The sequence below is a fragment of the Rana temporaria genome, chromosome 7 (genome assembly GCF_905171775.1).
Source record: "Rana temporaria chromosome 7, aRanTem1.1, whole genome shotgun sequence".
NCBI classification, from domain to species: domain Eukaryota; kingdom Metazoa; phylum Chordata; class Amphibia; order Anura; family Ranidae; genus Rana; species Rana temporaria.
The window spans coordinates 188,140,576-188,167,139 of record NC_053495.1 but is presented as its reverse complement, the minus strand read 5'-3'; the positions used below and the strand labels follow the sequence as shown (position 1 = coordinate 188,167,139).

Sequence of the window (26,564 nt, the reverse complement as noted above, 5' to 3'; positions counted from 1 at the left end):
ATAATTTGTTATATATACATATTGTTTCTCTAACCATTTCTATGTATGTTATGTTTAGTTTACATGCTGCCATCTAGTGACCTTTTGTGGTAATGCACAGTTTTCTGTATTTCTTTGTCTGATCTATGGCACACTTCCTTTCTGTGTAATGCTCCACCCTTCTTCCTGAGTTTGTATTTCCTGTCTAATGGAGAACAGCTTAACAGGCCTCATGTAACATGGCCACATGTGTTCTGCATTGTAAGCTTCAGACAGTATCATCTTTTGACCGCACAATACTGCAACCTGTTCATCTGCTGTAACCTGTCATGTATTTTGATGTTTTGGATTAAAGCAACTTCTGTGAATAGAATCGGTATTGGTGAGCTCAAGCTATCTAATAAGGATTGTCCTCAGTGATTATATCTGCTTATACAGGCCAGGCATAGTGGTCTCACAAGGGATAAATCGCTTCACAACAATCGGAGTCAGAATACAGTCTAACTATGTAACATAATAAAAGGAAATTTATTTGTGGCTGGAATATAAAAATATTCATATGCATTTCATAAAATATATATATATATATATATATATATATATATATATATATATATATATATATATATATATATATATATATATATATATATATATATATATATATATATATATATATATATATTTTATGATCTGGATTAAAAAATAAAATGTAGATTTTTTTTATTATATATATATATATATATATATATATATACATTTTATTTTATAGAAGTGTATTACAAGTGTTTTACAGGTTCAGGCATTTTTGTTTAGCCCATAGAAAGCAATAGGGGTGGAGAGCTGCTATTTGAGCTGAAAAACGCTTGTAAAACACTCAACTCAGGTGTTTCTATTGAAGTCTATGGGGCCAAAAACACATATAATCTGCCAAAAAGAAGCTCATGTAATTTTTCTTACGGTGTCAGAACGCTCAGACGTGAACAGGGGCCATTGAAATGAATGGGATTTGGCTTTATTTAGCGTTTTTAGAGATAAAAATCGATGATGCCGCGTACACACGATCGGTTAAACCGATGAGAATGGTCTGATGGACCGTTTTCATCAGTCAAAACCGATTGTGTGTGGGCGCCATCGGTTAGTTAACCATCGGTTAAAAAAATGCCAACTTGTTTTAAAATTAACCGATGGATTCCAAACCGATAGGTCAAAACCGATCGTTAGTAGGCACAACCATCGGTTAAAAATCCACGCATGCTCAGAATCAAGTCGACGCATGCTTGGAAGCATTGAACTTCATTTTTTTTCAGCATGTCGTTGTGTTTTACGTCACCGCGTTCTGACACAATGTTTTTTTTAACCGATGGTGTGTAGGCGCGACGGACCATCAGTCAGCTTCATCGGTTAACCGATGAAAACAGTCAATTGGTCCGTTCTCATCAGATGGACTGATCGTGTGTATGCGGCATAAGATGTGAACGGGACCTTACGGTGTGATATGGATCATTCCCCTCGTATGATTTTCTAAGTGTCCACAGGACTTGCACAGTTTATTTTGGTTTTGTTCTTTTTGGATGTATGGTTTGTGGCATTTATATAAGCTCATTAATTATTTATTTTTATCAAATGCTGCGCTGCACTATTTAATATATTGACAATATTTTAAATGAATGGTGCGCTGTTCCTTTAAAAATAAATAAAATTAAGCTTTCCATGTAATGCATTTATATACACCTTACTTAATAAGTGCAAATTATATCGTACGAAGAAACACATATTTTTTGCTTAAATTCATACAATATAATTTGCACTTATTGGTCCGGATTCAGGTAGATTTGCCCCTTATTTACGGAGGCGCAGGGCAGCGTTTTTGCCCTGCGCCCCCGCAAATTTACTGCGCTACCCGCGATTCACGGAGCAGTAGCTCCGTAAATTGCGTGTGCGCTGTGTAAACTTGCCCTGCGTAAGGGCGCCTAATGTAAATGATCCCGTAGGGGGCGGGAATCATTTAAATTAGGCGCGCTCCCGCGCCGAGCGTAGAGCGCATGCTCCGTCGGGAAACTTTCCCGACGTGCATTGCGGCAAATGACGTCGCAAGGACGTCATTTGCTTCAAAGTGAACGTGAATGGCGTCCAGCGCCATTCACAAATCACTTACGCAAACGACGTAGATTTCAAATATCGCGATGCGGGAACGACGGGTATCCTTTAGCATTGGCTGCGCGTGCTATTAGGATGTGCAACCTTACGCGAAACCCGACGTATGCAAACTACGTAAATTGCGTACGCAGGGCTCGCGCAACGTTGTGAACCGGTGTTAGTATGCAATTTGCATACTATACACTGAGCACAATGGGAGCGCCCCCTAGCGGTCATCGCTAGAATGCAGCCTAGATATGCGTGGCATAAGAGCCTTATGCCACGCAGATTTTAGGCTGCAGCCGGCGTTACGATGTTCCTGAATCAGGAGCATTCATAACGCCGGGGCAAGTAAGCAATTGCGCTGTGTAACCTATGGTTACACAGGCGCAATTGCTTCTTGAATCTTGAGTAAGGTGTATATAATTTATCACATGGAAAACTTTATTTTATTTATTCTTAAAAGGAACAGCGCACCATTTATTTGAATAATTGTTATTATTAGAGTGATTGAGTACACTTGGTGGTTGCAGCAGTTAAATTTTGGAACAGATTTGGTTTATAATCTATTTATAGCAGCGCGTGAGTTTTATTGTTATAATACTATTTAATATATTGTTTGCTTGTCCACAGGACATACAATCATTTGTAGGTCATGAAGCGTGAATCTCATTGTATTCTGAAGGGTTCCTCATAAGGCTCTGCCTGTTTCATGGCAGGAATAAGCATGCCACCAGTCACGTACTTGCCATCATTCTCTGACCTGGACTAGAAGAATGAATATTGAAGTCTAATTGTCACGACCAACAGCTGCACTTCTCTCGTTTTTTTGTGATAAGGTTGAAGTTGTTTATAAGTCTATAGAATGCTTCAAAGCAGTGTCCACGTGGAACCAGCTTTATTTTAAATATTTGATGAAATTACTTCAAGCCTGTCAGAAAAATACAATATGACTGGTGTCTGGAGCAGCATCAGTCATATGTCTCAGAAGACCTACTGTAGCTGCACTTTGAATTTTTGATGAATTGTATGTTTAATAGAGATGAGCGAGACAATTTGTGTAAACCAGCATTTGAGCTAAATTGGGCTGATTAGCGCAGTGCAAATAGCCACAAAGTATAAGGTTATGGGATTAATCCCACGTCTTTCTTTAGAATATACAGCACACACAGTGAACAGCTGTAACAATAAAGATAAAATAGCGATTTAATTGCGTTCCCCTCATTATAGCTCCCAACTGTCCCTGATTACGAGGGACTCTCCCTGATTTGGAGCAATGTCCCTCTGTCTCTCTTTGCTCCTCATTTGTCCCTCGTTTTGGTCTGATTTATATAGTTGTATATAAAATGCACTTTTTATCTTTCAAAAAGTGTTTCCCAGTGCAAAACCTTTCATCTAAATTGCTGCGTTTGTAAATGTTAAAAGCCAATATAAAGCAATAGGAGTGGTAAAAAAAAGTCCTTGTGGATTTAAATAACCTTTTTTTGTGCGATTTTGCCTTTAAAAGGGGTGTGTCAGGGGGCATGTCCTATGCCTACATACGTTTGCAAGTAGGTGTCCCTCATTCCCATCTCAAAATGTTGGGAGGTATGCCGTCATTCAGGGGCGGACTGGGCTGGATGGAAAGGTGGAGATTTCCCCCCAGGCAGCTTACATTATCTTTAAAACGTCCACGGCGCTGGCTGGCTGTATTTTTTTTTTTGCTAGAACTCGGCCACGGTGGCCTCCGATTGCTGGCTGCCTGCTTCTGCTGCTGCGCTGCATTGTGTGAAAGGGGCCAGATGCATGAATACGGGGCAGCAGTGGATAGATTCATGCTATGCATAAATCTATCCACTGCATATAGGGGGTGGAGAGGAGAGAGTGGGCGGCACCCTGGCACCCCTAAAGGGCACTGTCTGCACTGGTGAGGCTGCACTGATGGGCACTGGTGACCGTGAGGCTGCATTGATGGGCACTGTTTTCACCGGTGAGGCTGTTTTCCTGATGTATGAGATTTGTACACATTCTGGTTTGTAAACAGTTTATGCAATATTACTTGCTTCTTTACTTTGTTTACTTTTGCAATAAAAAGTATTTAATTATTTTTTTAATTACTACATTGTATCATATTTGTCTTGCTTCATAACATCAATCAACTGTTATAAAACCAGGTGGACATGGATGGTGAGCTGATTTGTGGTTCAATGGTCCACTTGACTGGACTTGCCCCCCAGGCCTAAGGCTGCCAGCCCTCCCCTGCCCTCATTATTCATTCCAATAAATGTGTGAAATCACACTAGTATTTATTATATCATTCATAGCAAAAACAATAAGGAACACCGATTGAAAAACGTATGAACTTAAAGGACTCTTGTGTCCAAAAAGGCAAACCAAACCTTTACAAGTCTGTTTGAAGTTCACTTCAATCAGATCCCACTTCTCTGTGCCATCTGTTGGCTCTTTGCCAGGCTCTCCAGCCATGATCTTCATTCCCCAACATTTTCCCTGTGTCTGCCCATCCTTTCCTATAACCAGTATGGATATTCTCATGTCTTCAGCCCTCATCATTGTGGTTGCCATATTTGTATGGAGCTTATGTATGGGAAAAAAAAAGAACACTTCTTGGTGCCTATAGCAACCAATTAATTTCCACTTGGCATTCCTGCAATGCAGATTTGGATTCAAGACAAGGGGCCAGATTCTCAAAAGAGATACAACGGCTAATCTCTAGATACGCCGTCGTATATCTAAGTCGTGCCGTCATATCTTTGCGCCTGATTCTTAGAATCAGTTACGCATAGATTTCCCTTAGATCCGAAAGGCGTAAGTCTCTTACGCCGTTGGATCGTAACTGGATTTTTACGCTGACCGCTAGGGGCGTGTATGCTGATTTACTCGTCGAAATATGTAAATCAGCAAGATACGCGAATTCACAAGCGAACGTACGCCCGGCCGACGCAGTACATTTACGCCGTTTACGTTAGGCTTTTCCCGGCGTATAGTTACCCCTGCTATATGGTGGCGTAAATGCGGCGTACCAATGTTAAGTATGGGCGTCGTTCCCGCGTCGAAATTTGAAAAAGTTATGTCGTTTGCGTAAGTCGTCCGTGAATGGGGCTGGACGTCATTTACGTTCACGTCGAAACCAATGACGTCCTTGCGGCGTATTAGGAGCAATGCACACTGGGAAATTCCACGGACGGTGCATGCGCCGTTCGGGAAAACGTCAATCACGTCGTGTCACAAAACATTAACATAAAACACGCCCCCCTGTCCCACATTTGAATTAGGCGGGCTTTGGCCGGCCGATTTACACTACGCCGCCGCAACTTACGGAGCAAGTGCTTTGAGAATACAGCACTTGCCCGTCTAAGTTGCAGAGGCGTAACGTAAATCGTATATGTTACGCCGCCGCAAAGATACGCGGATCTACGTGAATCTACCCCACGGACTTTAATTAATTTGTACGGGATACAAGAAATGTTCTTATTAGTACACTTTTCATACATAAACCCAGGGCTTTTCTTCACGCAGGGGTACGCAGTTCCACCCCCGAGTCTATGTACTGGCAAGGTGTTCTTCGGCAAACTGAAGGGTCTATTGATGCTGACTGCTGGGGATGTATTGTCGCTGGGATGTGTAGTGTTGCTGGTGGGGTTCTATTAATGCTGTGTGGGTGTACTGTTAAAAGGGTTCTATTGTTGCTGGCTCCAGGGGGATCTATTCATGCAGGGGAGGTTTCTATTGTTGCTAGGGGGTGTCTATGGTTGCTGAGGGGGATGCACTGTTTTTAGGGAGGTCTCATATTACTGGCTGCTGGGGGATCTGCTGTTGCTGGGGCAAATCTCTTGTTGCTGGGGCAAATCTCTTGTTGCTGGGGCAAATCTCTTGTTGCTGGGGCAAATCTCTTGTTGCTGGGGGAAATCTATTGTTGCTGAGGGAGGATCTATTCTAGCTGGGTAGTCTATTGGAAGGAGGGTAGGGGCAGGGACAAGGGACAGTGCTTGGAGGTGGATAATAGGCTTGGACAATGGGGGACTCGGGTGGGTAAGGGGTATCTGCACACCTATTCTCTGAGAGAAAAAAAAGCCCTGCATAAGCCCCTTGGGCCTTGTACCCACAGGATCCAGCGTTTATAAGACCCTTGTGTATTGTGCTGGATCTCGAATACCCCAGTTAAACTTATACAGCGAATTTGCAGCATATCATCCAGATGTTCTCATGTCCTCAACCTCCATCACAGTGGTTGCCAATTTTTTTTATAGGGCTTGTATATGAAATATACACTAAAAAGAACATATAACGTGATAAGATTAAAGGGGTTGTAAAGGTAAAAGTTTTTTTACCTTAATGCATCCTATGCATAAAAAAATTCTAGTCTGGATATACACTGAGTTCACCCCTCACATTTTTGTAAATATTTTATTCTATCTTTTCATGTGACAACACTGAAGAAATGACACTTTGCTACAATGTAAAGTAGTGAGTGTACAGCTTGTATAACAGTGTAAATTTGCTGTCCCCTCAAAATACCTCAACACACAGCCATTAATGCTGGCAACAAAAGTGAGTACACCTCTAAGTGAAAATGTCCAAATTGGGCCCAAAGTGTCAATATTTTGTGTGGCCACCATTATTTTCCAGCACTGCCCTAACCCCCTTGGGCATGGAGTTGACCAGAGCTTCACAGGTTGCCACTGGAGTCCTCTTCCACTCCTCCATGATGACATCATGGAGCTGGTGGATGTTAGAGATCTTGCGCTCCTCCACCTTCCATTTGAGGATGTCCCGCAGATCCTCCATGGGGTTTAGGTCTAGAGACATGCTTGGCCAGTCCATCACCTTTACCCTCAGCTTCTTTAGCAAGCAGTAGTTGTCTTGGAGGTGTGTTTGGGATCTTTATCATGTTGGAATACTGCCCTGCGGCCCAGTCTCCGAAGGGAGGGGGTCATGCTCTGCTTCTGTATGTCACAGTACATGTTGGATTTCATGGTTCCCTCAATGAACTGTATGTAGCTCCCCAGTGCCTGCAGCACTCATGCAGCTGCAGACCATGACACTCCCACCACCATGCTTGAGGCAAGACACATTTGTCTTTGAACTCCTCACTTGGTTGCCGCCACACGCTTGACTCCATCTGAACCAAATAAGTCTCATTAGACCACAGGACATAGTTCCAGTAATCCATGTCCTTAATCTGCTTGTCTTCAGCAAACTGTTTGCAGGCTTTGTTGTGCATCATCTTTAGAAGAGGTTTCCCTCTGGCACAACAGCCATGCAGACCAATTTAATGCAGTGTGTGGCGCATGGTCTGAGCACTAAAAGGTTAACACCCCACCCCTTCAACCTCTGTAGCAATGCTGGTAGGACTTATACGTCTATTTCCCAAAGACAACCTCTGGATATGACACTGAGCATGTACACTCAACTTCTTTAGTCTACCATGGCGAGGCCTGTTCTGAGTGGATCCTGTCCTGTTAAACCGTTGTATGGTCTTGGCCACCGTGCTGCAGCTCAGTTTCCGGGGATTGGCAATCTTCTTATAGCCTATGCCATCTAAAACTTTATCAGCCTTCCTCTTCAGAAGGATATGATTATTTATGTTGAGGCATCACCCAGGATCACCATTTACTTCCTGGACTGAGATGATGGCTCAGATATAAAACTTGTTAATCCCATTGTCTGTGCAGATCTTGGCTTTGTTCACAAGTGACAAGGAATGGGCAGTGGTTTCGTGTGTGGGGAGAGTGATGGGGGAGAGCCAAATGACACGGTTGTTTACCACCAAATTATGTATGTGTGTGTCGGGGGAGGGAGGGGAGAAAGGGGCAGGGTGGTTAACAGCCCTGACACTGACCACCAATACAAAGGGGAAAATGGTTAACTAACACTCCCCCCCCCCCCATCCCCATTGGTGGTTGCTACTGACCACCAATGGGGTTGGGGGTGGTTCAATTAACCCTGCCATGGACCACCAATGCAGGAATGAGGTTAAGGGGGGGTTAGCAGCATTGCCACTGACTACCATTGAAGGGTGGTTTAAATAGTACTGGCACTAACCACCAATGTAAGGGGTTATTATTGCGGTCACTGGCACCAGTTTTGAGGGCTGTTATTTCAACAATTGGCACATGGGGATTATCACTAAGGTCTCTAACACCGACTTGGCTGCAGCCGCTGATTGAAAAGAGTTTGCTAACATACATAATTAAATTTATTTTTAAACACAAGCAGTGCAAATACCTGCTGACCTGGTATCCGCCTCCTGCAATCACTATACAGTACAGCAGAGCTGGAGTATGGGAGAAAGAGGCAGCACAAGAAGCCAATCATATACTGACAGGAATAGGTGTGCGCAGCCCATTGCATTAGGGTGTGCACCCCAAAGCTCAAACACACGATAACGCCACATGCTGTCACAGGGAGGAGGCTCTGATGGTGGGAGACAGTTGATTGGGAGCATATTTTGTTACATCCTAAGTATAGGAGTAACGTGTTCCTACAGTTGAACCTAGCCTTTAATATAATGGGGGCATTTACACTGGCCACTGGCACCCCAACCACCCACCTGGTGCCACCCCTGGATAGTTCTGATGCACATGGGGTGATTAGGGTGTGCCCAGGCTCACCCTGTGCGCACGCCTATGCTGACAGGGAGCATGAGCTCAGCATGTTGACTGGAGTAGAGGACAGACTGACTGAGAGATAAGCTCATCACTACATGCTACTTATTTTTTCACCGCCCTGTCACAGGCTGGGGCTGGTTCAGGATGACCTGGGTTCAAAGGAAGTGTGTTGAATCATGCTGGCCATCACACTGAGGACATTAGCAGCAGGAAAAAAAGGACTGCAGGAGAAAACTGATGAATATTGCAGCAAAAACTGGTTTTGTTATTTTTATCTTTTAATTTAATTTAATTAAATTTTTTCTGTTATAACTGAACATCTAGCTGCAATAATCTGTATCCTTTAATTCTGCTTGGCGTTCAGCTTTTCGCTTTGCTTGCTGTTAACAATTATTCGTCAATTTTCCCGAGAACTATTTTAGCAGCAGATGCCGTTTTCCTAGTTAATTGCCTGCTATTTGTGTGGCTAATTGCTCGCTATTTTTTATTTTATTAAAAAAAAATCTTCACCCCCTAGGTGGGCCTGGCAGCGGGAAAGGGACTCAGAGCTTGAAAATAGCGGAGCGTTATGGCTTTGAATACATATCAGTGGGCGAGCTGTTGAGGAAAAAGATCCACAACACCAGCAGCAACAGAAAATGGAGCCTAATCGCCAAGATAATAACCACGGGGGAATTAGCACCACAGGTAGTGTGACTTCACCTCTGCGATTCACTTAACCTTAACTGATTAACAACACCAGCAATTAATGGCCCTTTCCCTTTTTTCTCCTCCAGGAAACGACAATTACCGAAATCAAGCAGAAATTAATGCAAATTCCCGACTCGGATGGGATTGTTATAGACGGCTTTCCTCGCGATGTGGCTCAAGCGCTGTCCTTTGAGGATCAAGTAAGCACTGTTCTCATCCTCTCGTTGTTTTCGGCTTTGTCTCTGCCTGGAGTCTCTCCGCAGGAAGCAATTTGCAGCATCTCCAGTTTAGCTCTGGTAACTGCCGTACCAACAGGGAGATATAAGATTAATCTTCCTCTATTGATAGGCTTCCACTACTTTTCACTGGTGTTTTGTACTGCATTATTTAGTAGAAGGTAATAAGCAGTTGGATGCAACTCCCTATAGCTCTGGACTGGTACGCTGAACACTCTCCAATCACAAAGAGTTTTATAGGACCTTGTTTAACAGTTTAACATTTGGATCCTATTTATCAAAGTGCCTAAAACAAGACCTTGCTTATGGCAACTCCTGTACTGTACTGAAAAGAGAAAATGCCCGAATGAAGAGCTGATTTTTATTGGCCATAGGAGAAAATTAGAGTCTGTTTCCTTAGAACATATTGTAAATTCATCCACACCATCTCCAATCACAGAGCACCTTGCATTCAGTGAAAGAATAGAAGGCTTTTTATGAATGGGGGAGGTGTTGCGCGAGTGAAACGGAGCAAGCCCAATGTCAGGATATTTGAAAATCCTCCCCTTGCAGGGCAAGCTAAGCCCGCCCTGCAAGGGTTAACTACTCATTTAGTCTGCGGGAAGGGAAAAAGCAGTTTAACACCTAGTAAAATAACAGCGGGGCAGTGGCTTTAATATCCTGACTGGACGTCATATGACGTCCTTCATCTGCGCATCCCTCAGACACAGCGCATTGCCGATCAGGGTAAAGAGCTGATGATGTAGGCTCTTTACCATGTGATCAGCTGTGTCCAATCACAGCCAATCACATGTAAACAAGTGTCAGTTATCGGCATTTCATTTCCTCAGCACTGTCACTGTGTGAGGAAAGAAAAGCCGATGACTGGATTTCCAGTTACATGGGACATTTACACTGGGTGCAGCACCATCAGTGCAGCATATCAGTGTCCATCATGGCAGTGTCCATCATGGCAGTGTCCATCATATCAGTGTCCATCATATCATTATCCATCAGTGTCCATCATATCAGTGCCCATCATATCGGTATCCATCATATCAGTGTCCATCATATCAGTGTCCAGCATATCAGTATCCATCAGTGCTGTCTATCAGTGCAGCATATCAGTGCTGTCTATCGGTCCAGCCTTATCGGTGCAGCCTCATTAGTGCCTATCAGTGCAGCATATCAGCTCCGATCAGGAACTTAGACCACTTTAGCACAGGGAAGAAGATGCTGCAGGGGACCAGTTTAGCAGCGAGGTAAAACGGAGGCTTGAGTAAGTAGATATTTTTCTTTTCTGTGTCCCCTAGACCTAAATGAGCAATAAAAGCTTGAGTTTAGCTATAAAGGTATGGGTAAAAATGATTTATGGGCGTTTGCAACAGAAAAAATAAGCTGTCTCTAATGATGTGTGCCCCTCCCTCTCTGCTGCAATGTTTGTTACATACAGTTGTGCTCATAAGTTTACAGAATTTATGATTTCTTGGCCATTCTTCAGAGAATATGAATGATAACACAAAAACTTTTCTTTCACTCATGGTTAGTGTTTGGCTGAAGACATTTTTTATCATTCAACTGTGTTTACTCTTTTATAAATCATAATCACAAACAGAAACTACCCAAATGACCCTGATCAAAAGTTTACATACCCCAGTTCTTAATACCGTGTATTGCCCCCTTTGATATCAATGACAGCTTGAAGTCTTTTGTGGTATTTGTGGATGAGGCTCTTTATCTTCTCAGATGGTAAAGCTGCCCATTCCTATTGGCAAAAAGCCTCCAATTCCTGTAAATTCTTGGGCTGTCTTGCATGAACGTTACGTTTGAGATCTCCCCAGAGTGGTCACTCCAGAACCTTCACTTTATTCTTCTGTAGCCAATGGCAGGTCCACTTGGCCTTGTGTTTTGGATTATTGTCATGTTGGAATGTCCAAGTATATCCCATGCGCAGTTTCCTGGCTGATGAATGCAAATGTTCCTCCAGTATTTTTTGATAACATACTGTATTCATCTTGCCATCAATTTTGACCAAATTCCCTGTGCCTTTGTAGCTCACACATCCCCAAAACATCAGCGATCCACCTCCATGTTTCACAGTAGGTATGGTGTACCTTTACATCATAGGCCTTATTGACTCCTCTCCAAATGTAGTGTTTATGGTTGTGGTCAAAAAGCTTAAAGAGTCACTAAAGGAATTTTTTTTTTTAGCTAAATAGCTTCCTTTACCTTACTGCAGTCCTGGTTTCATGTCCTCATTGTTCGTTTTTGCTTTCATGTTGCTGTAAATCCTCTCTGTTCTGGACACTTGCTGGTTGCCTGTTTCCTGATAACCACAGTGCTGGGAGATTTCTCACGGTGGTCACTAATGTGATTACTGTGTGTAAAACGAAACTGGATTGGTGCTGAGGAGTTTTAGACAAAGTATCACTGCTCTCTATTGGCTGACTGCCCTCTAGTGGCTCTCTGTACATCAGAGAACCAGAAAACAACAGCAAAAACGAAACTACACTGCAGGCACATTATATGATTGTTTTTTTATCAATTTTTAATCATTTTTAAAAGGAATCAGTTAACTATTATGTCTCTGTGCCCTGTAAACAGTCATTTCAGCTAAAAAAAGTTTTTCCTTTAGTGACCCTTTAAGTTTGGTCTCATCATTCCAAATGACTTTGTGCCAGAAGGTTTGAAGCTTGTCTCTGTGCTGTTTGGAATATTGTAAGTGGGATACTTTGTGGCATTTGCGTAGTAATGTTTTTTTTTCTGGCGACTCGACCATGCAGCCCATCTTTCTTCAAGTGCCTCATTATTGTGCATCTTGAAACAGCCACACCACATGTTTTCAGAGAGTCCTGTATTTTGCCTGAAGATATTTGTGGGTTTTTCTTTGCATCTCAAACTATTTTCCTGGCAATTGTGAAATTTTAGTTGGTCTACCTGACCGTGGTTTTGTTTCAACAGAACCCCTCATTTTCCTCTTCTTCATTAGAGTTTGAACACTGTGGTCAACTTAGATGCTGACTTTCATCATTCAATCACGTGCAAGGAAAAATGCTGTTTTTTTTTCCTTGCACGTGTAGCACTACCCCCGGAGGAGCTGCTGGTTAAATTATGGGTTTGAACGTAAACCTCTGTAGCTTCGTTGTCAGGGTGGCAAAGTCCATAATAAATGCAATGTCCAGACAGATGTAAAACCTCCAACAGTTGGCCTTTATTTATTTTGCTGCAAGGTAACTTGAAATAGAGAAAGTAGGAGGGAGGAGAAGAGCAGGGGAAGGTTCAGGCACACTGTATAGAATAAATCAGTCTCCACTCTCGGCTATTGAGTGGGTATTGCTCATCCAGATAGTTCCCTCTCACTTGGCCTAGCAGCCGGGATGATGCACAAACTAATATCCAGACAGTCTCTGCCACAGACCTTTTGGAATTAGCTTGGTCTCTGTCACAGACCTTTAAATGAGCTTGGTTTCTGCCACAGACCTTTGAATGAGTTTGGATGCGTCCAGGAATCCTCTGCCACAGGATTTCAAAGTCCCGAACCTCCAGCCGAGCAGTAGAAGAGCCTTTAAGCTGAACCGGCAGACTGCAGAGCTTTCAATGTAGTGGATCACTTCTTGATTGGGTCACCAGGCCTCACCTGAGACGCTAGCATTTCAGGGCAGGTCCTCCCCCGGTTTCCTTCATCAAGATAACCTCCTCCCTTGTGGACAGACAGCTTTGTGTCCCCTTTTTAGAATTGCTGGGGCAGCCAGCATAGCTGGGCCCACTCAACAGCGAAACAACTCCGGGCCAACGTGGCCCCGAAGTCAGGCACACACACACCCCTCGCGCCAGGAGGGCCGCGAGGCGTAGGAAGGACGATCAATGGCGCCTGTCCCTTAAGTACCCCTCCCCAGCATTCACAGCTCGGTGACCACTCCCACTGCACCCTTGCCGAGAAGGGACAACCATCACACCATGGTACACCAGCGTTCTAACATAGGGCCACGATGGCAACAACACTTGCAGGTAACAAGGGAAACTACCAAGTACTACCACAGCCAGAACAGAGGCAAATTTGAAATAGCGCCCCCTAGATTTGGGGTAGGCGCTACACACGTGATTGGGTATTCTTTGCAAAGTGAAGCCTTACCTCATTTACTAATTCCTGGAGCCACTGCACTTGCCAAGTGCACAGTCTATTTGCCTTTAGCAAATCAACTCCACACTGCCTATGTTTGGTGGTTGTACACCTGCCTGCAAATTGGGATCAGCGGCTGTGTCTGTACAGCTGCTGTGTGACCCAAAAGACATCAATGGAAGTTGCTGCACAGGAATCTACAGAACAGCCGTGCATCCTCATGCAAGTAAAATTAGCCCTTGCATGAGTGTACGCTGTCGCTGTCATACGCCCCATGGGAAGGAGGCCTTATTAAATATTGGTAATGATGGTTATAATTTGGCAGATTTTAGATTCCCTTGATTTGCAGGCCTATATAAAGTCACAGAATACCAATACATTTCATTATTACCACAGGGGAGACATTTTTCCATATTAATACATTTGTCTTGCGCTAAAAACAAAAAAGAAGCCACCCATGACATCGATTTTTATGTGCTTTTATTTAGAATCAGCCAGGCAAAAACATCTGTTTGTTAATAATGAACAAACAATGACTTGTTATGAAGCAGCATGCAAGGAAATAGGCCTAACAGTTAATGGTTTTATTATGAAGGGTAATTTAATGTGGAACACAAATCCTGACTCAGGGCAGACGCAAGAACTTGTAGCTGGTAGAAAATGACATGGAAGCACCAAGTGGTCCTGCTTGTAATGTGCCAACTCATAATTGTCATTGCGGCACAGCACAAGGGGTGCTGTCTGCATTTAGCATACCAAGCTCACTTTTCTGCCAATAAACGGCTTTACGAAATCTCATTCCAGCCAGTGCCAAGCAATGCGTCCTTTTTTTTTTTTTTCGTCTTTGCATTCTGGGGATGTGCCTGGAATCTTAACGATCAGTGAAGTCATTTCCAATCTGTGCTGCGAAAGATCAACAAGGGCATTCTGGGGAATCTGAAAGATATTTTACCATCTTCCAGACCCTCAAAGGGTTGAAATTATCATGGGAGGTCACTAAATATTGGCAGTCATTCTCTTCTCTGCATACTGAAATTTGAAATATGCAGGCAATCTCATATTTTGATCTTCCTAGTGGCAATATTTGTTTTAGAGTGGTAAATGTATTTTTGTAATAAATGGCTAACTGTAGCGCTTACCCCCTAAGGAACCACTGATGGATGGGTCCCCTGATTCTAGATGACAGTTCTGGCAATGCTCCCCACAAAGTTATACACATCATGGAAATAGTAATAAGCAACAACAGATAACAGTTTTCTAATAACACAACAAACAAGAGTACCTCTTTAAGCGTCTTTGCACCTGAACCCCTGAATCAACCCGGGACCTAACTAGAGGACAGTACTGGAAGCTAAAAGTACCTTCAGTTTCTCAAAACTCCTCCTATTGACTAGCATACTATTAAACGTTTAGGACCAACGTTCCTGCAATGGATCACCCAGGCTCAGGGGCGGACTGACCATTTGGGCACTGCCCAAAGGCCCCATGCCACTAGGGGGCCCCATTAGGGTTGCCAGCCTCAGTAAAACCAGGGACAGTACGTAAAAATGTGTGTTTTCTTTTTTTTTACATCTGTCTCTGAAATGTCCCTTACCGACATCCTGCTCAGGCTTATGTAGATGCCACAGTATAGGACACCCAATACCCAAACTAATTCCCAAGGCAAGGTGATATGTCCCTTTTAAGAAGTGGGTAAAGAAATTGTAGCCCATGGCTCTCACCACTATGCAGTCTGTAATTAAGCTTCCTTCTGCTCCCTGGTGTCTTGAACCAGTTTAGAGTCAGGACTTCAGTATATACAGAGGTCCCTTGGAGTGGGCACTGCGGCTTATGTGTATATTTGCGAATGTGTGCAAACAAAACCCCCTGGGGTAGATTCAGAGAGAAGATACGACGGCGTATCTCCAGATACGCCGTCGTATCTCTGAGTCCGGCCGGTCGTATCTATGCGCCTGATTCATAGAATCAGTTCCGCATAGATTTCCCTAAGATCTGACCGGCGTAATTGTTTTACACCGTCGTATCTTAGGTTGTATATTTACGCTGGCCGCTAGGTGGCGCTTTCATAGATTTACGCAAGGAATATGCAAATTAGCTAGATACGCCGATTCGGAAACGTACGTCCGGCCGGCGCATTTTTTTTACGTTGTTTGCGTTAGGCTATATTAGGCGTATCCTATGTTAAGTATGGCCGTCGTTCCCGCTTCGAGTTTTGAAAATTTTACGTCGTTTGCGTAAGTCGTTCGCGAATAGGGCTGGACGTAATTTACGTTCACGTCGAAAGCAATGACGATTTGCGGCAGAATTTCGAGCATGCGCACCGGGATTTTTTCACGAACGGCGCATGCGCCGTTCGCAAAAAAACCCTCAAATAAGCGGGGTCACAGTTAATATACATAAAACACGCCCACATCATCCACATTTGAATTAGGCGGGCTTACGCCGACACAGATACGTTACGCCGCCGTAACTAAGGGCGCAAGTTGTTTCTGAATACAGAACTTGCGCCCTAAATTACGGCGGCGTAACGTATCTGAGATACGTTACGCCGGGCGGACAGGTAGACCATTCTATCTGAATCTACCCCTCTGTTTTTAACTTAAATTACTGTTAGGTAAGGGTGCTGGGAAATTTTTTGTTTGTGATCTGGTCATCTCTGACATCCCACGTGAGACTGCCTGGCACCTGGGCTTCTCTCTGCTTTTCCTCCTCCTGCAGCTTTCTGTCCTCCTGGGACTCCTAGTCCTATCCAGTCCTTGGCTTGATATAGAACTGTCTCTTGGGGACTACATCTCCAGTGCCTCCAGGTGACTCCCAGCAGTCTTTCTTTGCTTTCCCAGGGTGCACAGCAACCAGTCAATGTTCTGCTGTCCCAGGTGGTGGGCAGGCAACAGTCAGCTGCAAGTGCAGCTCTCCTGTAATATCTTGTGGCCGTCTTTATCTTTTTGCACATGGCCGCTCCTCCGCTCACTGGCAGAGGAAGGGAAACTGTAAGCAACAGCATCAACAATGACAGCTCTTTCTGTGGGGCAGCAGGCCCGGGACAAGGTCCTTTAGCGCTCAAGGCGATCATACCAAACTGCAACCCCCCCAAGATGTCTAAGGCCTCGTACACACGACAGAGGAACTCGACGTGCCAAACACATCGAGTTCCTCGTCGAGTTCAGGGATGAAGCCGCCGAGGAGCTCGGCGGGCCGCCTTCTCCCATAGAACAACGAGAAAATAGAGAACATGTTCTCTATTTTCTCGACGAGTTCCTCGGCGGCTCCATCGGGCCAAAAGTGTACAGACGACGAGTTTCTCGGCAGAATCCGGCTCTGACCGAGTTTCTCGCTGAATTCTGCCGAGAAACTCTGTCGTGTGTACGAGGCCTAAGCATTATGCGTCAGCAAAAATCCCCCCTAAAAAAAATTAAACTAGGCTAATCTGCATGCTTGCCCCCTAAGCATAAATCTCTCCTTCTCCCAGTACAAATCCACCCCTTACTGGAATCCCCCCTCCCAGCACTAATCTAATCCTCCCCCCCGTATTAGCACTAATCCTCTACTTCTCAGAGTGCACATCTCCCCTCCCCACTCCAAATTTCCCCTCCCAGCACAAATTACCCCCCCCCCAATAACCCCTCCTAGCGCAAATCCCCCCCCCAAATTTCCCCTCCTCCCCCCGAATCATCCTTACCAGCACAAGCAGGGCCCTGATAGGGGGGACCACCAGTCCTCCTGTAGGGGGCCTGGGCACACAGGGACGCCCGAGCAGCAGGAGGAATCGGTGTAGTCAGGCAGAGAGTCAATTACAGAAAGATGCCCTGTGCGGCTCTCTGCAGCAGCTAAAAGCCAGTTTCTCTCCCTTCCACCAGCGTTCAGCTGCTGTAGAGAGAGACAGAGACACCGGACATTGTTCCTGTAATTGTTCTCACTGCGGCGACCCCCCCGCTCACCCCCTCTCTCTGTGGCACTGCCAGCTTCCCTGTCCTGTAAAAAAAAACAATTATAAAAGGGCTAATTCACACAGGTTCTCTGTTATGTTTGTGTTCGCTAATAATAATGATTTTAGTGTATTTTGATATATGGCTGGGGGGCTGCCAGGTATGCTGTACGGGCGCCTGTGATTTCCAACAGCAGCCCTGAGCACAAGTCTCACCCCTCCCCTCCTCCCAACACCAATCCACCTAAGTCACCACTTCTAGCATCCCCCCCCCCCACACACACATTTCCCCTCCTAGACCAATTCTTACCCACTGCCACACCCAAATTACTCCTCCCAACACAAATCCTTCCACCAATCTCCTTGCAGTACCCCCCCCCCCACCCACCTCACATGATATCACAGTGCCCAGGGCAGCTGCCTCTTCTTCTCACCCCTTGTCACGGCCCTGCCCAGGGCTACAACATTTATGGAAACTAGAGTTACAGAACTTTAAAGTGGAGGTTCACCCTCAAAAAAAATTCTGACATCACATGGAGTCGAGCCATTCTACCGACAGAATGCCGGTGTTTTTTTTTTTTCTCAGCACATACCTCGTTATCACGATTTTTACCCCCCCGGCAATCCCGCGGGACTGGGCGTTCCCAAGCACTGCCTGTGATTGATAGGCTTCCGAACAGCGCATACTGCGCGTCACAGGTTGCCGACAGAACCCGAACGTCGGTGCGCAGGCGCCGTATAGAGCCGCACCGACGTTCAGGTTTTTTCGGCAACCTGTGACGCGCAGTATGCGCCATTCGGAAGCCTGTCAATCACAGGCAGTGCTTGGGAACGCCCAGTCCCGCGGGATTGCCGGGGGGTGAAAATCGTAATAACGATGTATGTGCTGAGAAAAAAAAAAACACTGGCATTCTGTCGGTAGGATGGCTCGACTCCATGTGATGTCAGAAATTTTTTCGAGGGTGAACCTCCACTTTAACATAAAAAATCACAGCTAAAGATCCATACTCGCAGGTTAAAATGGAAATGCATAACACTGTCATAGATTGTCCACAAATCCACATCCGCATATTTTTAACAAGCAATCAACCATTTTTAAAACAAGCCCCTGTTGACTTCTGTGGCTATATGCACTGTGGAATAATTCACACCCAAATTTAAAGTAAAAAAAATTCACTTTGACATTTTCTCAGTAGATGCTTCTGCTCCCCTTCCCAGCAGTGACTTTGCTTATCATTGGCCAAAACAAAAAATGCAGAGGCATGAAAGTCACATCAAAAATGCAGCAAAATCATGTAAACAATGTAACCATTTGGCACTACATAATAACACTGAAAATCGGAACAAATCACAGCTGCAGGGTGAAGTGTTATTTAACTGTAATGCCGCATACACACGATCGGAATTTCCCGCAAGAAAAGTTCGATGGGAGCTTTTGGTCGGAAATTCCAACCGTGTGTAGGCCCCATGTGACGTTTTCTATCGAAATTTCCGACAGCAAAAATTTTGAAAGCTGGTTCTCAAATTTTCAGACCGGAAAAGTTCTTGTCAGAAATTACGATTGTCTGTATGAATATCCGACGCACAAAAATCCTGCACAGGCTTGGAATCATTGAACTTCATTTTTCTCGGCTCGTCGTAGTGTTGTCGTTGCCACGTTCTTGACGTTCGAGATTTCCGACAACGTTTGTGTGACCGTGTGTATACAACACAAGTTTGAGCCAACATTCCATCAAAAAAAAATCCACGTTTAGAAGTTGGAAATTCCGATCGCGGCAAAACATAGACAAATCGGGTCTCCTGGCCTGTGCTGGGTGGCAGAGCTGTGTATATCTTATATAGTAAAACAGCCCCCATAAATGTATTTTATCTCCGTATTTAGCTGTTTAACTGGAGTTCAGCTTTATATGTTAGCAAATAACATTTCATGGCTCTTTCCCTTCCTAGAAAGTTTGGAGATATGATATAATATTTGCTGCAGAGAAGGTAGAAATCATTCAAAACCTATATAATGTTATTATATCCCATCCTGTATAATGTTATTAGATTCCCATTCTCTCTCTCTGTTCATCTCTCCTACCTGTCGTCTATCTGTTTGCTGGTGCCCTCCACTTGAGATGTCTTGTGTATAGAAGTGGATTTTAAAACCTATTTCATGCTCGGAGAGTATTTAGGCCAAGAGGTTCTTTGTGCACGAATACGATTTACAGCTTGGATGCCGTGGCTAAACAATAAACAGTCTGGGATGCAGGATGGTGTTCTCGTTCACAGACAGCGTACGCAGTACAGAGGTTAAAAAATACATAGCGGCCCCCAGGCAGCGCTCTGAGATACTGAAGCATCATTAATTCCTAATTTAAAGGTGTCCTTGTAGATCTGAGAGATAACTGGGTCACTTTAATTAGTATGAGTTGTTTCCGAAATACCCAAGCCCATGGTGTCCATCACATTGCCATCTTTGGGTCTAATGTAACTAGAACTATGTACTGTCATGCAATGAATACATAAGGTCCCATTAAAAAAAAAATGTAAGCATTAACATGGTCCATCCTTGAGATAAGAGTCTCTACTCTTCTGTGAAGGCTTTCCTGAAGATTTTGGAGTGTCTGTGAGAATTTATACCCATTCAGTCAAGAGAGCATTTGTGAAGTCAGGTACTGATGTTGATGAGAAGATCTAGCTCACAGTCAGAATTTCAATTCCCAAAGGTGTCCTATAGGTTGGGGCAATGCACTTGTCGCTTAGTTTCTCCTTACAAAACCTGTCATAACGTGTCTTTATGGCCCTAACTGTGGTGCACAATCCTGCTGGAACAGAAGGTGATCTTTACCCAACTGTTGCCACATAGTAGAAAGCCCACAATTGTTTCAAATGTCTTTTGCTTTACTTCTACTGAGGTAGTCTTAGCCACATTCAGTTCGGGTGCTACAATCAGGGCTCAAGTCCTGCGGGAACGCGTGGGAATGGAGTTCCTGCACTTTTTTCACAGCAGGAACGCAGTTCCCTTTGCGGAACTAGAGCAGCCAAAAGCAGCCGAGCCGCCCAAGCCAATCCTTCACTAAGCGGCGATGCCCAGCTCGAGTCACTGTCAGGCGAACCTTAGTAATCCTTTATGTTACTGGCCGCTTCCTGTATATGGATTCATCGGGTAGTGTGCGGGTATTCCGTCACTTCCTCGATGCCACAATGTCTCCTGGGAGCTTTTGTCATTGTTCCAGGAGACATTGCGGAGGTCTGCCGCGAGTTATCGCTGGATTTAGAAAGAACTTTAAGCAAGCAAGTTGCACACTACCCGAGGAATCCATATACAGGAAGCGGGCAGTAACATAAAGGATAAATAAGGTACAGTGGATCGAAAAAAATAAATGCGGTTTAGTAATAATGCATATGAGCGTATCATTTTTTTTTTTTTGGTGGGGGCGTGGATCTTGGGTGGGAGTTCCCACACTTTTTTCCCTCGGACTTGACCCCTGGGTACAATGGCTCACAAATGCAAAAACCAAGTATTTTTAGCATGACATTTTTCCTGATGCTCTCTGATGGACTATATCATTGATAACTGTATTGGCCACCTGGTTTCTGCTGGCCTGGAGGATCTGGAGGTTGTCAAGTCAGCTGTGTCCATGCATGCCTATTGATTGCCTGGGTCTGTCCAAACATCAAGGCCCCATGATCCTCATGGAAGTGACCATGTGACTAGAGTCTCAGCACAGTTTGCGGGTCAATTTTTTTTTTTAATTTTTGGAAGGGGAGGAGTTTATTCCTAGAGAGCAATCAGTGAGTTGCTAATGCAAACAGACACACTGGGCCATTCAAACTGCGTGAGCTTACAGTGTGGGGTCTCCTTTTCTAGCTGAACTTAGCTTTGAGAAGAAGACCATGCACTGCATACAAACAGTTTGAATGACCAGTGTTTTCTGCAGTGGCCTCCACAACACCTGCTCCTGTAATGGGAGGAACTTTACCATTTACAACAGAAGGAGCTCTGGTATTCATTGGATATAGAATGACATAAGATTCATGTTATCTCCAGCAAGCAGAACCCAGAGAGCACCTAAATGTGTAATTCCTGAAGCTTATGATGTGTATAATTTCAAACTTCTAAGGCAAGCTTGAATCTGATTAGTGGTTATGAAAAACGTTTTAGTTGTGCCCTTTTTCTACACAGGGCTTCCTTTAGAGCAGTGGTTCTCAACCTTTCTAGTGCCGTGACCCTTTAAGAAATTTCCCAAGTTGTGGGGACCCCTAACAGTAGAATTTTTATAGCGTGGGTTGTCAGCACCCAAGGCAAGACCAGTACCGTATTTATTCGAGTATAACGCGCACACGTGTATAACGCGCACCCCTAGTTTTCGATTAAAAATCGGTATAAAATCATTGTAATTGCCAAAAATCATTTATTGTATTTATTGTATGTCCAGCCATGTCCCCTGTATGTCCAGCCATGTCCCCCGTATGTCCAGCCATGTCCCCCGTATGTCCAGCCATGTCCCCCGTATGTCCAGCCATGTCCCCCGTATGTCCAGCCATGTCCCCTGTATGTGCAGCCATGTCCCCCATATAACCAGCCATGTCCCCTGTATGTGCAGCCATGTCCCCTGTATATGCAGCCACCTACTGTTAATCACCGCGGCGCAGGAACATTACAGACAGCGTTCGTTTGAACAACTGTTTTCCCTGCCGCGCATAGACACTCCCCCTTGCTCGCGATTGGACAGATCCGTCCAAGGGGGAGTGTCTATGCGCGGCGGGGAAAACAGCTATTCAAACGAAAGCTGTCTGTAATGTTCCCCGCGCCGCGGGGATTAACGTTGTAGCGGCGGGAGGGGGGAAGTATTCTAGTATCGGCGGTATTAGCGGGAGTACGAGTACTCCCGCTAATACTCGGTTTCGGTCCCGCCACTGTCATCCCACCCCAGTCCTCGTGTAGAACGCGCACCCAAAACTTTGATTTTTTTGCGCGTTATACTCGAATGAATACGGGTAATTAGTGCCCCAAACCCACGGACATTTAGCGCTCCCTGAGTCCCTTCCACCTGTACAGTATTAAAACCCCTTCTGGTAGATTTTAGAATGTACCACTCTCTCTATGTTCTCCTTTCTTTTTTTCCTTTTATCTCTCTCTATCCTAATTAGTTTTTTTTCCCCCGCATCCCTCTCTAGCCGTCTTTCCTGTTCTTTCTCTGATTCTTTCTCTCCCTTTTTTCTTTGTCCCTCCCCCTCTTTTCCTCTCCCTTTCATGTATTCTCTATTTTTATTCCTTCTGGGCCATATTCTTAGATATCTCCGGCGGCGTAACGTATGTCCTTTACGTTACTCCGCCGCAAGTTTAACTGGCAAGTGCCTGATTCCCAAACCACTTACCTGTAAACTTGCGGCGGCGGCGTAGCGCAAGTCCACCCGCGCAAGCACTCCTAATTCAAATGATCCTGGTAGGGGGCGTGGATCATTTAAATTAGGCGCGCTCCCGCGCCAATCGTAATGCGCATGCTCCGTCGGGTAAATTACCCGACGTGCATTGCGCTAAATGACGTCTCACGGACGTCATTTGTTTTGACGGTAATGTAAATGGCGTCCATCGCCATTCACGGACAACTTACACAAATGACGTTAAATTTCGACGCGGAAACGACGGCCATACTTAACATTGAGTACACCACCTAGGGGGCATCTTTATCTTTACGCCGCGTATCGCTTACGGAAACAACGTAAAATCACTACGACGGGCAAGCGTACATTGGGGATTAATAAATAATTTGTTCCAATGCGCTACTGTGAGTAAACAAAATATGTGAAAATAGTGTAAATTATACCCGGGGCAGCTGTATCTAAAAGTGTTCACATAACACAAAAAAGAAAACAAGGTAAATAAGTGATAAGCGCTCCAGGTATGTGACAAATTACAACCAAAGTATATACGTGAACATACATGTACATTGGGGATTGGCGTGACTAGTCATTTGTATATTCTACGCTGACCGCAAAGGAAACGCCACCTAGCGGTCAGCGTAGATATTGCAGCCTAAGATACAACGGCGCAGGCCGTCGTATCTTAGGCATGTTTAAGTGTATCTCAGTTTGAGAATACACTTAAACATAGGACGGCCTTCGAATCGGACTTACGTCGGCGTATCTGCTGATACGCCGGCGTAAATTCTTTAAGAATATGGCCCTCTCTTACTCCTTGGGGGGGGGGGGGGGGGCAGTGCTGGCAGGGAGTTCTGATCAGCCAGCTTAGGTGCTCTTGATCAAGATCATCAGCTGATCTGAGAACTATAGTGGGGACTTTAAATGGCAACTCTAATCACAGTTAGTGTTACTCAATGTGTCTCCAGCTCTGTGGTGTCTCGCAGCAGTGACACCTATGCCAAAGTCAGGAGATAGGGTCTCCTCCAGCCCCTCACACTTCACATTTCTCACCAGTCAGCTGACTTCTAGTCTCTGCTCCACAGCCATGCCTTGAACTGAATGGGTGGCCGAGGGCTCCAGGAACAGCCCAGCTGGGCGGCCACAGGCTCCAGGGACATCCCTGCTGGGCGGCTGCAAAAAGGTTAGGAGATTGCTGCAGGCTTCAGGAACAGCTCAGGATACGGTGACCCTCTGGGCAAATCATCATTTGACCCCCAGGTTGAGAACCACTGCTTTAGAGGAAGCCTGCAGAGTGTGTGTGTGTGTGTGTGTGGGGGGGGTATTCTCTTCCTGCATTACAAGCAGGAGTTTCTGGATCACGAAGATTACTTACAACCAGGGCCGATCCTAGGCAGGGTGCACAGGGTTCTTTGCACCCAGGTGCCTGCAGAGGTGGGGGCGCCGAAGTGCCAAAGTTTTCCCCTCACTCCTTCTCTTCTTGTTTGTTTCCGTCCAGAACTAGTGTCCCCAGACACTGTATAATGTCTGGGGACTCTTTCTAACAGACTCTCTAACAGAAGCCCTCTCTATGTCCATCAGAGAGGCCCCCATTCAGGTCCCAATAAAGTACTCTGCTTCTTTTCCTGTATTTTGTTTATTGTTAAGAGATCATGTAAGGATCCCAGGTTAATGAAGTCTTCATGGAGGAGCATCTCTGTGATTGAGTCATTGCCATAGAAACATTTGTAAAGGGGAGGAGTTAGTAGCATGAAAACGCCCATGTGGGGGCACCAGAAATATTTTTGCACCCAGGCGCCTGTGACCCTAGGATCGGTCCTGCTTACAACTGGTAGTTCAGTGGACTGGTGTACTACAGCAGTGCCGGGGCAAGAAAGTGATGAGTAGTTTTAATTTTGACTGGTGTGTATCTGCAACATTTACTGTATTGAAAACGGATGTGCCAAAATACAAAAACAAGAAAGTTTACTTGTTTGCATTTAAGTCTGCTTTAACTTTTATTACATTGCCATTGATTTGTCTATTCTAATGTAGATTTGCACGCCGGATCTGGTGGTATTTTTGTCCTGTGCCAACCTCAAGCTCAAGGAGAGGTTACTGAAACGAGCCGAGCAACAGGGACGTCCGGACGACAACCTTAAGGCGATACAGAGGAGATTAATTAACTTCAAACAGAATGCTGTACCCCTGGTCAACTACTTCCAGGAGAAAGGTCTCATCAGCACGGTGAGCAACCACATTCTTCCAAAATGTTTCTAATTTATTCGAATTAATATTCAACGCTGGCATAAAGGCTAAATAATAACTATTTAAAATTCCAGCTTTAATACAGAAAAAAAATCATCCACCCTGAGCCTTTCTTTATCGTACATCACGGGACACAGAGCGGCATTCATTACTATATGGGTTATATGGAGTACCTTCAGGTGTAGACACTGGCAATCTCAAACAGGAAATGCCCCTCCCTATATAACCCCCTCCCATAGGAGGAGTACCTCAGTTTTTCCGCCAGTGTCTTAGGTGTTAGTCATGGTTTAGCTTGCCTCCACATCCTTGGGATTAGGTGAGCTAACCGGTTCTGTCCAAAAAAGCCTCAGCGCTAAAGTGGTCAGTAACCGGACCCCAAACCCTTGGGGTATAGCCCATAATGCTTTTCTTTTTAGAGAGCTGGACCCTGGGCCCAGAACTTAGAAACCTTTGGGTGCCTAATGTTTCTGTTGCCAGAGTGCTATATGGGCCCAGGACAGTGGATCCTTCATAGGAACCCAGGGCCTGAAGGTCTAGACATCCCCACCGAGATGGGGGAAGATTGGGCCTCTTGCTTGGCAAAGTCCTGCGGCATGGAGCAGGTAAGTGAGGGGAAAACTTGCGGAACTTGGTTCTTAGCAGGTTTTTTCTGGGGGGTCACAGGGGACATGCCTAAAGTTATGCACTGCATCTGGCAAACTAGTCACATATCATAAAGATAGGATGGCTCTATATGTATTATTCCCCATAAGATGTGACCTCCCTTGTAGTGTTGGAAAAGCATTGAGTGGGGCCTGTGTTATATAAAAATATATGTGTGTGTCAGAGAGCTGTGCTTACCTGCAAGCCTCCAGGCGATGCTCCATTCAGTCTTCCTCCTCACGGCCTGCAAAGCAGGCAAAACGCTGACCTCCTCATGGCTGCAGTTTGCTGGAGCAGAGAGGTCCCTTCCTCCCAACCCCACCCCCCCCCTGTCGGGAGGGGCATTTCCTGTTTGAGATTGCTGGGGGGGAAGGGCGGGTCAGTGGCTTAAGGAAGGGGCGGCCCTTCCTTGTTTGTTCCATATAGCTCATTCAATACTTTGGAACTGAGGAGGAAAGACCAGAACGGCAAGCACGGGGCGCCGAGGACACACAGTGGCCAGAAAGAATATTGCAGTCTTCAGAAAGACTGTTTTCAAGCCTAGGAATAGGCTGTTTCTTTTCCATCTCATAGTTTTTCTTGCAATACTACTCAGGGGGACAGAATGTTTTTTCTTTCCTAGATTTGAAAAA

General features: G+C 44.9%; 1 protein-coding gene across 2 annotated transcripts in view; it reads left to right on the top strand.

Moving 5' to 3' along the window:
• Positions 1-26,564, top strand: part of AK5 (adenylate kinase 5) — a 299,264-nt gene that overhangs the window by 67,778 nt on the left and 204,922 nt on the right. For both annotated transcript variants that reach the window (XM_040360665.1, XM_040360666.1), the window contains 3 exons: positions 9,244-9,413; positions 9,503-9,616; positions 25,078-25,269. In XM_040360665.1, the coding sequence (XP_040216599.1) occupies positions 9,244-9,413; positions 9,503-9,616; positions 25,078-25,269 (476 nt within the window). The remainder of the gene's footprint in view (positions 1-9,243; positions 9,414-9,502; positions 9,617-25,077; positions 25,270-26,564) is intronic.